Raw genomic sequence first — 12,785 nt, 5'->3', positions numbered from 1 at the left:
AAGTCTTAAAACAAATAAACACCTTGCTTAATAAAAAAAACACCCCAAAAGCAGACCCCAACAGGAGGTTTGCAATTCAAGGTTTGCATTTGGAAGACAGAATCTTTTCAGGAGCCATTTATAATTTCCATAGTCTGATTTATACAATAACTGTCCAAGAATTACTGCCCTTGGTAGAGATAGATGGCAACAAGGCCAACAAGAAATTCTCCTGCTCTCTGCATCTGAACAGAGAAAGGATAGGTAGGGGTTGAGGTACAACAGTCCAACTTCACTATAATAATTTTCTTTTATAACAGGTCCCAGTTACAATAATCCCAAAAGACAGAAACAGCACTGGTTAAGTAGTTTATGAGCCTGAACACCTACTAGAAGTTGATATGGACATAACACTTTTTTTCTTTTGTTGGTACATGGTGTGAGTGTGGGTTTTTTCCCTTTCTGTTTCTTTACTGCCTCTTGAGGATTTTCATTGAGATTCTATATAGTGAAGTTCAGTTGAATTTTCAGAGGTCTTGCCAGAGTGATTCAAAGTGCAGATGCCCTACTGAACATTGTTACGTTTGTTTTACAAAATGCTAATCATTCAATGCTTTTGTGATGAATGGCTTCTCCTCAATACTCAGCTCAAAGTGATTGCAAAGTAAAACAGGTGGCTTAGATGGTAATAAGATGAATACCAGAAATTCATTATCAGGAACCCCCCATAGATCCAAAGTGCTTATTCATAATCCTCCATCTTCTTGCTGGCCCAGTAATATACTACATTATACTACTGTTTCTACCTTCCCCAAAAATATTAACGGAAAGTTTACTTGTTGATGTGTCTTATGTCATCTTTAAAATAAGAAATAGATTTGCAAAACTTCAGAAAGGCTCTCACAGTTGAGGAAACTGACTCGGGAACATTGCCTAGACTAGGCTTTCATGATCAAACTCTGATCAGCTTTTTGCAGTGCAACTTTTCAAAGAACAAAAGGGAAAAGGAGAAATAGTGAAGACATTTTGCCTCTGTGCTCTCTTAGATCCCACTCATGACAGCTGTAAATTACATTTTTTTAAAAATAAACTTTCTGGTATTTATTTAGTTGTTTCCTTAAACTTCAGCTGAACAACACTATTCTTTCCTTTTACTTAGGTGGAAAAGATCTATTTTTGACTGAGGAACAGAAAAAGTACTATAATGCTCTAAAAAAACTTGGATCCAAGAAACCTCAAAAACCCATCCCAAGACCATCGGTGAGACCATCTTAAGTAAAATACTATAGAAGATGGTAAAGATAAAGATGATGACCATATTTAAACTCGGTAGCCAGGCATCTGGAAATAAACTTCATATTACAGCTCATCATCTTCCTCATTCAATGTAGTATTTGCATTTTCCTCTCTTCTTATTAATTCCATCTAATGCAGACTTTCTTTGAGGTTATTAATTTAAGGAAATTTACAGCCTATTTATCACCTGTTCAAATGTACAATCTATTTATAAAGGTTCATATTAAGTATTTACTATTCATAACATGATCTTGATTACTTAAGTTGCATGATATTGCTTCTGGATCTAGATTGGATTATTGCAGATGAGAATGAATAGTGAGCAGGACATGCCCCATGGCTGTTACTTACTTTTAAATAATCTCATGCTTTATTTCTTATAGTTTCTTAAATTTCATTCCAGGCCTGGCTTCACATAGTAACTGTTCAGAGTTTTTCTTGCTTCAGACATTTTAATTAGAATTACTTATCCAAAAATATCTGCTTTAAAAATTATTTCTATTAGAAGAGCAATCACAATGTACTCTGAATGTTTTTGTGCTGCATCATCTTTTTCTAAGGAAATGTGGTTGCATGATACCCGAAAATACTTAGCCAAGTGCTGAGTGGTTTTTTTGAAGGTCTAAAGAAATCATCTAAGTAGCTTTTTGTTAAGTTTATATTCTCTTAAATTCTCTTTCTGAGTGTGAATTACTGATTAATGTTTGAATGTATCCTGGGTCTCAGAAGTAGCATTAAGCAGTTCTTCTTGTTCTCTCCACAGAATGTGATCCAAAAATTACTATTCGATCTAGTGTCGCACAAAGCATTTGACATTACCGTTGTGACTTTCATCTGTCTCAATATGGTCGTTATGATGGCAGAAAATAGCCAGAATGACATCAAGGATGTTCTTAAGAAAATCAACTTTTTTTTTGTGGCAGTATTTACTGGGGAATGTGTCATAAAAATACTAGCCCTAAGACATTACTTCTTCATCAGTGGCTGGAACATTTTTGATTTAGTTGTTGTGATCCTTTCACTAGTTAGTAAGTATCAATTGTTATTAGATCAGGTAATGTGTCTTACCAATACTGAACCAAATTTCAGTATGAAGTTGCCACTTACATGTATCTGATGAACAAATTCCAGATCCATTGTACTTTTTCAAAACATATGCTAAGTGATTTCTTCAGAAAGGATATATTTTTGTTTTCCCTTATATTTTTGCAGAGAACTAAATGGTAAATGGATACTTTTCAATTTTTTTAAAGTATGAGTTTTATTGAGTAATCAACGGAATAGGAGTTTAATACAATAACAGCTTTTCTAATTGTACTTAAACTGTTCTCAATGTTTTTATGCTTTTGATTTACATGTAATCACATTAACTTTTGTTTTCATAGTAAAGGTAAATTCAGGTTAAAAATACGTTTGTGTGAAAAATTAGAAAGATTTATTTTATTTTCCAGGACTTTTTTTTTAAGAAGGTGGATCCTGAGAGCTGATTTAGAAAGCTCAGCAGCATTCTAAATCTGGGAAACTATTTGTGACTGTGAAAAGTCTTATTAAAATTGGCTTGGTTTTGTTTTGCTTTTCAAATAAAACTAGATACTTATCATTTACTCTACAAAGGATCATATATAGCTTTAGTTTCTTGTAAAGTTTATTTCACCTGTACTTCCTACTCAGGCTCAGATTATATCATAGAATAAAGGGTGGGAAATAAAAGCTGATTGGAGTTCTCTCCTTCAACCCTAAACACAGTACCCTTTTGCTATCTATCTATCTATCTCTCTATCTCTCTATCTATCTATCTATCTATCCCATGCAACCCAGAAAAATGCTAACTTTTTACGTCTTCTGTTTGTGATAATTTATATTACTACTGTATTGCTGAAAGTACTCATTAATTTGGTATCAGGATCATAGAATGAGGTGTGAGGGAGGACAAATACTGAAAGACAGTTTTCCTTTATTTTCGTCTCTGATCTCATTTGAGTACCAACCATTAATGAAAGTCTCACATTTAGCACGTGGCTTAGGCCTGTGGAAGAAGCAGCAATCAGACAGCAGCTAGGAGGCAAGCCCCATAGCTTCCAGCACAGGGGATGAATGGATTCAAAAGGATTTTTTAAGTACTTGAGCAGTGCATAATTTCATCCCCTGAATTAGAGAAATCTGGGAGAATACAGTTTCCAAACCATACATAATAATCTTAATACCTCTTTAATATTTAAAGGTATTACAATTTGTCTTTCTTAAGCTCTTTTGTAAGCAATTGCAGTATTGATTATAATGTTTTTGTTGAAAGTGATGTAATGCAATCAATGTTACTTTTAACACCTGATACATAGAATATAACAAAATGGACATAGGGATTTTCACTGATACAGCTTTTTTTATTTTTCATTTCAAAGGTATTGGACTTTCAGAAGGCTTTAAAAATTTGTTCTCTCCTACACTTTTGAGAGTTTTTCGTTTGGCACGAATTGGCCGAATCCTGAGATTAATTCGAAAAGCTACAGGAATTCGAACTCTTCTTTTTGCATTACTGATGTCTCTTCCTGCACTGTTCAACATTGGCCTTTTGCTTTTTCTGGTTATGTTCATTTATGCCATTGTGGGCATGACAAACTTTGCCTGTCTTGGCTGGGAAGGTGGGATTGATAACCTTTTCAACTTTCAAACCTTTGATAGTAGCATTCTCTGTCTCTTTCAAATTACAACATCAGCTGGCTGGGATGGTCTTTTGGTCCCTCTGTTAAAAGGATCTGATTCATGTGCTCCCAACTTAAATTTAACAGATGAACAGAAAAAAAATTGCACAAATAAGAAGGTTGGTATTTTATTTTTTGTAAGCTATGTCATTATCTCATTTCTCATTGTTGTAAATATGTACATAGCTGTCATTTTAGAGAACTTCAATGTTGCCACTGAAGAAAGCACAGATCCTCTTTGTGAGGATGACTTTGATATGTTTTATGAAACCTGGGGAAAATTTGATCCTCAGGCAACACAGTTTATTGAATATTCTGCTCTTTCAGACTTTGCAGATACTCTGACAGAACCCTTACGTATTCCAAAGCCTAATAAAATTCAGCTCATATCCATGGACCTCCCTATAGTTAGTGGAGATAAGATCCACTGCTTGGATATCTTGCTTGCTTTCACTAAAAGGGTCTTGGGAGAATATGGGGCTTTGGATGACCTTGAATTACACATGGAAGAAAAATTTATGGCTGCCAATCAATCTAAAGTTTCTTACAAACCAATTACTACTACCCTTAAAAGAAAACAAGAGGAGGTATCGGCTCTTATTATCCAAAGGGCCTTCAGGAGGTATTTGGTGCAGCGTTCTTTTAAAAATAAATCTTTCTTATACCATCATAAACGTTACAACAGTGCTGTCTTTGAGGAAGACACACATGAGAAGGAAAGTCTTATTGCATCAATGCTTAATGAAAATAATAGTGGGAAGCTAGATAAATCATGGACTACATCTTCCATATCCCTCCCTTTGTTTTATGATGGTACTGAACAAACAGTTAGCGATAATGTGGACACATAAGGTTGCTTCAGACTGCAGCATTTTTAATTAAACTGATATCAGTTATTTTCAGGTGGAGAAAATATTTTGATCCCAGAGCATAATACTCTATATTTAGAATAATAATGGCAGCCTTTAAGTACTGTGATTGTTCAGTTTTGCAAATGCTCCTTAAAACAATTAAGATTTGAGCAACTCCGTCATAAATATTAGAGGAAAATCAAACCATGGAATTTTTTCCTCAGTGACTGCAGTAGGTGATTTAATTTTCACACCTGTCATTTTTTGCATTACTTCATATTTCTGTGTCTACAGAAGAAATCTGTAAAACAGCAGTTGTAACTGTTATATGATTTATAAGCACACAAGCTGTAGAACAATGTATGTCTCTTTAGAGATAAAGCCTGGCTTGAAAAATTGGTTGTTGTAGCAAAAATTAAAAATGACTACATTTTCAGTAAAAGAGCTTACTGGAGGCACTTCAGTATAATCAGCCACTAATTTCTATGTTGTTTGGGACCAATTTTCTCCTATTACATTTGGATGGATTTGTTTGTGCTTAAGAATTTTTGAGGTGTCTTTACACGTGCACCTAAATGGATTTAACTTATCATCCTCAGGTGTCTGTGCTTGAAGTTGTACGTAATTTGTTCTTTATATCACTCTGTATGGAAATCGTGATAGTAATAGTTACTAAAATCAAAGGATTTTACGTAAGAAATATTGTTTTCAGAAAAATCTTAAGAATTATTGTACATAAAATTGCATTATTATACTTAATCCAAATGTCATAGGAAGTATTACTTAGCAATCTGAAAAGGAGTTCATGGTTTATCTTATGAGACAACATTTATTAAAGTTAGAGGAAATATTTATTTAATTGGTTATGAAAAAAAAAGTAATGTATGAACAATATGTATTAATATTACTTTTACTGATTTTTTGCAGTTCAGTTTGTCAGGTGAAGTGTCATGGTGGCCTCAGAACTACTAATGAAATAGGACTATTTTAGATTCTTCAATAAAGAGTTCAGATACTTGACACTTTTTTGTCTGTTTTGTGAGTAGTATCTTTAGTTTCAGCTTATTACAAGACATAAGGTGTTATTAGAGGGGTAGAACAACAGTAATATGATTTCCCCAAAATAGCTACTTATTAGCACAAGAATACTGAAAATGTTTTACTTTTTACAGTGAATCAAAAAAATAAATAGTGGTTTTGGGTCAAGAATAGCAGGAACAATAAGTGTATTATTCAACTTTTACTGTCACTTGTAAATACTATTAAAATAAGACAGATATAGTCAAATCTAAGCTATTTTTAGGACAAATAAAAGCATATGAAAAGTAAGAGTTAAAGAGTTTCAGATACAGTACAGTCTGAACTAGCTTGATTACTTCCAGAACCAGCTTCTGTTCACAAAAAAGTTGACAAAGAAGGTCTGCAAACCTCTTGGGATAACTCAGGAATTTGCACTCAGTGTCAGCACTGGGCAGCAGGATACAGAGGGCCTTGGTGGGGCTCCTTGAGACTTCCTCCTGTCAGCTTGGATTACTTTTCTGCCTGTGGTGTGTAGTGATGCTTTTTGATGTGAAACTATTTTTTCTGTTCGGTGTGAGCTGGAATGAACCCACAGCTTTTGTTCAATGGTCAGGTACCATTAGATGGCAGCATTTACTATGTTTTAGGATATAAAATATCTAGAACAGATGTTAAACTCCTACGCTTCAACATGGAGGTATTAAATGAATTGTAAATAATTCTAGAAAATAATGTAATGACTATCTTTTTAATGTCCTGAACTCTCAAGCTAGCCACAGGTCTCAGTTAGGTGCTTGTTCACTAACTGTTCTAGTTTTTGCATATGGCAGAGTGACAGACCTTAATGGTTTTGGGGAAAAAATAAAAAAATAAAAAATTAAAAAATTGTCCTGTGTGCTTGGGTCTTCCAGGGGTGGTCTCAGGCATATCTCTGTAGCACTATGGCAGGAAATGTTTGTTAGGAAAGGGGTAAGAGTCTTTGTTCTTGCATATTGGAGAAGAAGGAAAGACTGGAAAAGCTATGTGAGAATTTTAAACAGTAATAATATGCAGCAAAATGCATATTTTAAATTTTTTGTTTTAGAATTAATCTGATCTTTACTATTCAAAATTATGTTGTTTAAGTGGGACAGCAGATGATGTGCCTTGGTCCAGAATTAGAAATACTTCAAAGACGAACACTTTATTTCCATTGTAGGGGCAACAATTTTGGACAAAATCACACCTGGCATAAACACATCCCTAGTGCTTATTTTACATCAGAAACATACAAAAGTACTTGAATTCACCACAGTGCAAATTTAAAAGTCTGACCAATTATTTAGTATTGCTTAAGAACTAAAGTAACCTTACTACACTATTGCAGGGTTGAAAGAAGAATGGTGATACCCAGCTGTTGCAGCTTCTTCATTCTAGATTTGCCCAAAGACCAATTCAGCTGCTGAAGCAAGGTAGTTTCTTTAAGAAGACTATGTATATCTGACGAGTTAATAGCAGTGAACAGGTGGGAGTTTTTGACAATTCTGGTATCTGGAACTGTGAATTCCTCCAAGTAAAACTGCATGGAAATACGTGAACTTCATGAGAAGGGATCTTGGAATACAGTGGAAGGATATACCTTTCTGTTTAAGAAGTTTAATACTTAAATCAGAGAACAGCAAAAACAAAGGAATATTGGATCCCTCCGGTTAGGAAACACTATGCATGTAAAGCTACCAGTGAATTCCTGAGGATCAGCAATACAATTCATAGCAGCATTGTCTCCTTAGTGGTGGTGCAGGTCTCCATTATTCTATTTCCATTTATCACTTTCCTGTATAGAAATAGTTAGCAGCTGACCACCAGTAATTAAGAGTTTTCTCCTGCTTTTGTGATAGCCCTGTATCATCTGTTGATCAGTAACATCCATTCCAGCTATTGGTCCCCTTCTGCTTTGGAGTTGCTTTGGAGATACCTTGGAGAACTGAGCAGATATCTTGTAGTTACCAAGACCTAATTCAGCAAGCATATTGCTATCCTGGCAGGTAGATTCACCATGTTTTGGGCAGGTCTCACTCCAGTGAGCCTTCTCTGTGGTTTGCCAGCCTTCTTCCTTTTTCCTGTTTAACAGTAGCTTAATGTACTCTCTGCTAAGTTTGGGCAGTGAAAGCCCATACAATGACTGGCTGTACAAGCCAAAACTTATGTGCATGGTAACTGACTTGGCTCTCACATGTTTATAATGGTGTGGAAGGAAGAACTATTTGATTTTCTGCCATCTCTCCTTTCTTCTTTCTTCTTGTATCTGAACAAATCCGATGGATTCTTTAGTTATTCCTGGGTTTGGATACCTCTTTTCAGTTTTAGTAACTTGACAGTTGCTGAATTCACAAATTCATAGTTATTACTACTTTTTAGTAGTGTTATAAAAAAAGTAATTACCCAGCTTGCATTTCACCAACACCAAGAATGATACAGAAACATAACAGGAAATTAAGAATGGGGTATCAGTAATCCCATTAGCCAATTCACTTATCACAGTATCTCATCACAGAAGCAAGATAAAGGTAAGAAAATGCCACAGGTTATGGTAACTAACCAAATAACAGTGTAACAAACCTTCCCTTTTCGTATCCTTAAGTATCATTAATTTCTAGCAAGAGGAGGATAGCCTGAAATGAGAGATTAAAAGAACCAGAAATAGTACAGCTAAAAGGTCAGGTTGATTGTTTGGAAGCAGGTGGTACAAAAGAAACATTGAACAGGAAATATTTCAGGAAAAGAGAATGGAAATGGATGGGGAGAAGAGATGAACTTTGGATGAGAAAGAACTAGCTGGTATGTTGAATAAACACTTCAGGAATCAGTGTCAGTAACATATTGCCTGCTAAATCTAGGAAGGTTGAAAAGAGCATCCATTATGCTTTCCCTGCCCACGTAACAAACAGAAGATTTTGATTCTGGAAGTGAAAACTATACAATAAAAAAAGACTCCACCAGTATCTTAAAGGTCTATGCTCCTAAGAAGCACATAAGCAGTTCCTAGCAATTTGTTTGATCAATCTACACTGGAAGGCAAAAAGTCCAATATTTCTGATACTTTGAACAGAAGGAAAATTCATACTCCATCCTCAATCTGGCAACAAGGTAGGCTAAGCTTTGCTTTAAACGTGCACATACCAACCCAGTTTATCTCAGGTTTTACTAATTCAGCTGCAGCTGTCCAGTGCTTTTGTACCAAGTGGTAGACATAAATGTTTAAGAATCAAATTCCATGTCCGTTGCAAATTAATGCAACTGGATTATTGTCTGGTTTTGTATTCCACAAAACAAGAGATATATTGGAGAAAGTCCAGTGGAAAGCCATCACAATGTTGGAGCATATAACATGCAAAGGAAAAGCTGAAAGATATTCATTTGTTCAGTCTTAAGAAGAAGAGGTGAAAGTGTGGATCTTACTTTTGACTTTTAACTACCCTATGGGTGGTTGTAGGGAAGTGAGAGCCAAACTCAGATGTACACAGTTATAGAGATAGGAGTCAATAGGCACAAGTTCCAACATGGAAAACTGATTAGACATTAGGAAAAAAATCTGAAGTGCGGGTGGATAAACTTTGGAACAAATCAACAAGAGATGGTGGCATCTCTGTCCTTGGAGAAATTCAGAACTTGACTGGACAAGACACTGACCAGCCTGATCTAGCTCCAAACTTGAATCTACCATTGGAGGTATATCTGCCTTGATTTAGGTTAGCTGAACTTCAGAGGTCCCTTCCAATCTAAATTACTCTATGATTCCATGACAGTAGCCACATGCTTTTCAAACTTAAATATCATGGCTAAGCAAGTCTTACCCACGTTAGTCAACAGCTGTTTGCATTATCTGTGAGTCTGAGTCTATACCAATCAGTATTCTTTTGGGTGTGAAATTCTAGTCTCTCTACACAATAAGGTGACAAATTAGTGCAAGTTAACAAGAGATTTCTTATTGGTCCTCCTCTGGGAATCAAATGATGAGTCCCCTGTAACTTCTACAACATCATGTCAGATTTCTTTCTGAGAGTTTCTTCAGTACCCCCATCCATTATAAATATTTGGATAAAGATATTGAGTGATAACAATACTGAGCTGAATGTGGTGGCACAAGTTCAGGCTCTTTTCTCTGCCAATTCCAGAGATAATATGTGAAGGCATCAAATTAGTAAGTGGTTTTATTGATCTACAGAGACTTCTGAAAGAGCAATAGAGATGTTTTGGCAACCTGTCAGGAAAATATAGCTGTTTAGGCAAATCCATTGCAGTTATCTGCTTCATGGTTCCATGGAGCTAAGGCAAGACAGGCCAAGCTGATTTTGATATTAGCCATTACCTTAATGCAGAGCTGCTAGAGTTCTGGGCAGATTGAGGGCAATGCAGTTTCCTCTTCTCTCCAGGTTTCAGGGAAGATGGGCCTATGCAGGAGCATTCAAAGGTCAGAGATTAGTAGCTCAGACTTAAGACAACAGCCACCCCACATTGCTGCCCATTGGGTAGAATTTATCCCCAAAAATAAAGTATAGTCATCACTGGAAAGATCAACTCTTACATAAATTTTATTTTATATATTCATACCCTTCTTGAAATGAAGATAGTAGAACTGGAGATTGTATTTTAACAGTGGTTCTAGTATGCTACCAGTCTTAGCATTCTCTGCAGAATTTATCAGCAAAGATTTCATACCACTATTTCAATTATCTTTGTGTGTGTGTGTGTGTGTGTGTGTGTGTGTGGCTATGGCTAGAGTAATAACACAGACATAATGAGGGAAATAGAAAGTCATCCTTTTGTTCTTCATTTGATATGTTGTTTACTGCTGTTGCTAGTGAAGCTTCTAACTGCTGAAGACAGAAATCCATGTTTGTGTAAGATGACAGATTCTTCAATATCTGTTCAGTGAAATTGACCTAAATACTTCCACCTGCTGCTTCCCCTGCCCTTCAATTAAAACTAGTAATTTTTAATTCAAACAGAAGCAACAATTTTAATTCAAACACCACAGCACATTGGGAGAATGGCACTCAGTTCCTCCCTACACATGTGTAGTGACCGTCACTCATTTCTCAGTCTCTCTGGCATCCCATTCAATATTAAACTTGTGCTTATATCCACTACATCCTCTCTACTTATCTTCAGCTTCCTCTTATAAATTGTTTTGTCTACCAGCTGTGCAAAAGGCAGAACATGCGATGGTTATGAGAACATAAAATATAATAGGTAAGAGTTAAGATCTCCTACTTTCCCCTGAGTAGGGGGCTCATCCCTTAACAAATAGTCAATATAGTCCAGATAGCAAACATCCAAAAAATCCAGATAGGAAAGAAACAGTATTAATTGTAGAATCATAGAATGTATTGGGTTGGAAGGGACCCTCAAAGGTCATCTAGCCCCCTGCAGTGAGCAGGGACATCTTTACTAGAGCAGGTTGCTCAGAGCACCACCAAACCTGACCTTGAATACCTCCAGGGATGGGGCCTCCATGACCTCTCTGGGCAACCTGTTCCAATGATCCACCACCCTCATATTGAAGAACTTTTTCCTGATATCCAACCTAAATCTGCCCTTTTCTAGTTTAAAACCATTTCCCCTCATCCTATTGCTCCCTGCCCTTGTGAAGAGTTCTTCCCCAGCTTTCTTAGAGGCACCTTTCAGGTACTGGGAGGCCGCTATAAGGTCCCCTCAGAGCCTTATCTTCTCCAGGCTGAACAACCCCAACTCTCTCAGCCTGTCATCTTAGGAGAGGTACTCCAGCCCTTTGATCTTTTTTGTGGCCTCCTCTGGACACACTCCAACAGGTACACGTCCTTCTTGTGTTGAGGGCTCCAAAACTGGACGCCGTATTCCAGGTGAGGTCTCACCAGAACAGAGTAGAGGAGCAGAATCACCTGTCTCAATCTGCTGGCCACTCTTCATTTGATGGAGCCCAGGATGCGGTTGGCCTTCTGGGCTGCAGATGCACATTGGTGGCTCAAGTCCAGCTTTTCATCCACTGCTACCCCCAAGTCCTTTTCTTCAGAGCTGCTTTCTAGCACATCATCTCCTAGCCTGTATCGATTATGAAGGCTGTCCTGACCCAGGTGCAGAATACTGCACTTGGCCTCGTTGAACCTCATGAGGTTCACCTGGGCCCACTTCTCCAGCCTGTCCAGGTCCCTCTGGATGGCATCCTGTCCCTCTGGCATGTTGACTGCACCACCCAGCTTGGTAGCATCAGTGAACTTGCTGAGGGTCCACTCAATCCCACTGTCAATATCATTAATGAAGATATTAAAGAGCACTGGTCCCAGACCCTTGAAGGACACCACTTGCCACTATCTTTTATCTGGACAGTGAACCATTGACCACTACCCTCTGGATGAAACCATCCAGTCAATTTCTTATCCACTGAACAGTCCACCTATCAAATCCATATCTCTCCAACTTAGAGAGAAGGACGTTGTGGGAGACTGTGTCAAAGGCCTTGCAGAAATCCAGATAGACGACATCCATAGCTCTTCCCTTGTCTACTGATTCAGTTACTCCATTGTAGAAAACCACTGGGTTGGTCAGGCAGGACCTGCCCCTAGTAAAGCCATGTTGGCTGTCTTGAATTACCTCTCTGTCCTCTATGTGCTTCAGCATAGATTCTAGGAGGATCTGTTCCATGATCCTTCCAGGCACACAGGCAAGGCTGACAGGTCGATAGTTCCCAGGGTTCCTCCTTTCCACTCTTTTTAAAAATGGGTGTAATGTTTCCTTTCTTCCAGACGCCAGGGACTTCCCCTGACTGCCATGACTTTTCAAATATCACGGAGAGGGACTTGTCAACTACATCAGCCAATTCCCTCAGGACTCTAGGATGCAGCTCCCCAGGTCCCATGGACCTGTGTATGTTCAGCTTCCTCAGTTGGCCACGAACCTTATCTTTACTTACAGTGGGAGGGAC

The 12,785-nt window shown here is 37.4% G+C and overlaps 1 protein-coding gene across 1 annotated transcript in view; it reads left to right on the top strand.

Moving 5' to 3' along the window:
* Positions 1-4,825, top strand: part of LOC104530370 (sodium channel protein type 5 subunit alpha) — a gene marked incomplete at its 5' end in the record, with an annotated part of 31,835 nt that extends 27,010 nt beyond the window's left edge. The window contains 3 exons of the mRNA XM_029086719.1: positions 1,139-1,239; positions 2,039-2,303; positions 3,675-4,825. Coding sequence (XP_028942552.1) covers positions 1,139-1,239; positions 2,039-2,303; positions 3,675-4,825 — 1,517 coding nt within the window. The remainder of the gene's footprint in view (positions 1-1,138; positions 1,240-2,038; positions 2,304-3,674) is intronic.
* Between the last annotated feature and the right edge of the window lie 7,960 nt (positions 4,826-12,785).

Source organism: Antrostomus carolinensis, unplaced genomic scaffold (genome assembly GCF_000700745.2).
Source record: "Antrostomus carolinensis isolate BGI_N321 unplaced genomic scaffold, ASM70074v2 scaffold18729, whole genome shotgun sequence".
Lineage (NCBI taxonomy): Eukaryota > Metazoa > Chordata > Aves > Caprimulgiformes > Caprimulgidae > Antrostomus > Antrostomus carolinensis.
Note: the sequence above shows the minus strand (reverse complement) of the source record. Positions and strands in the feature narration are given on the sequence as shown.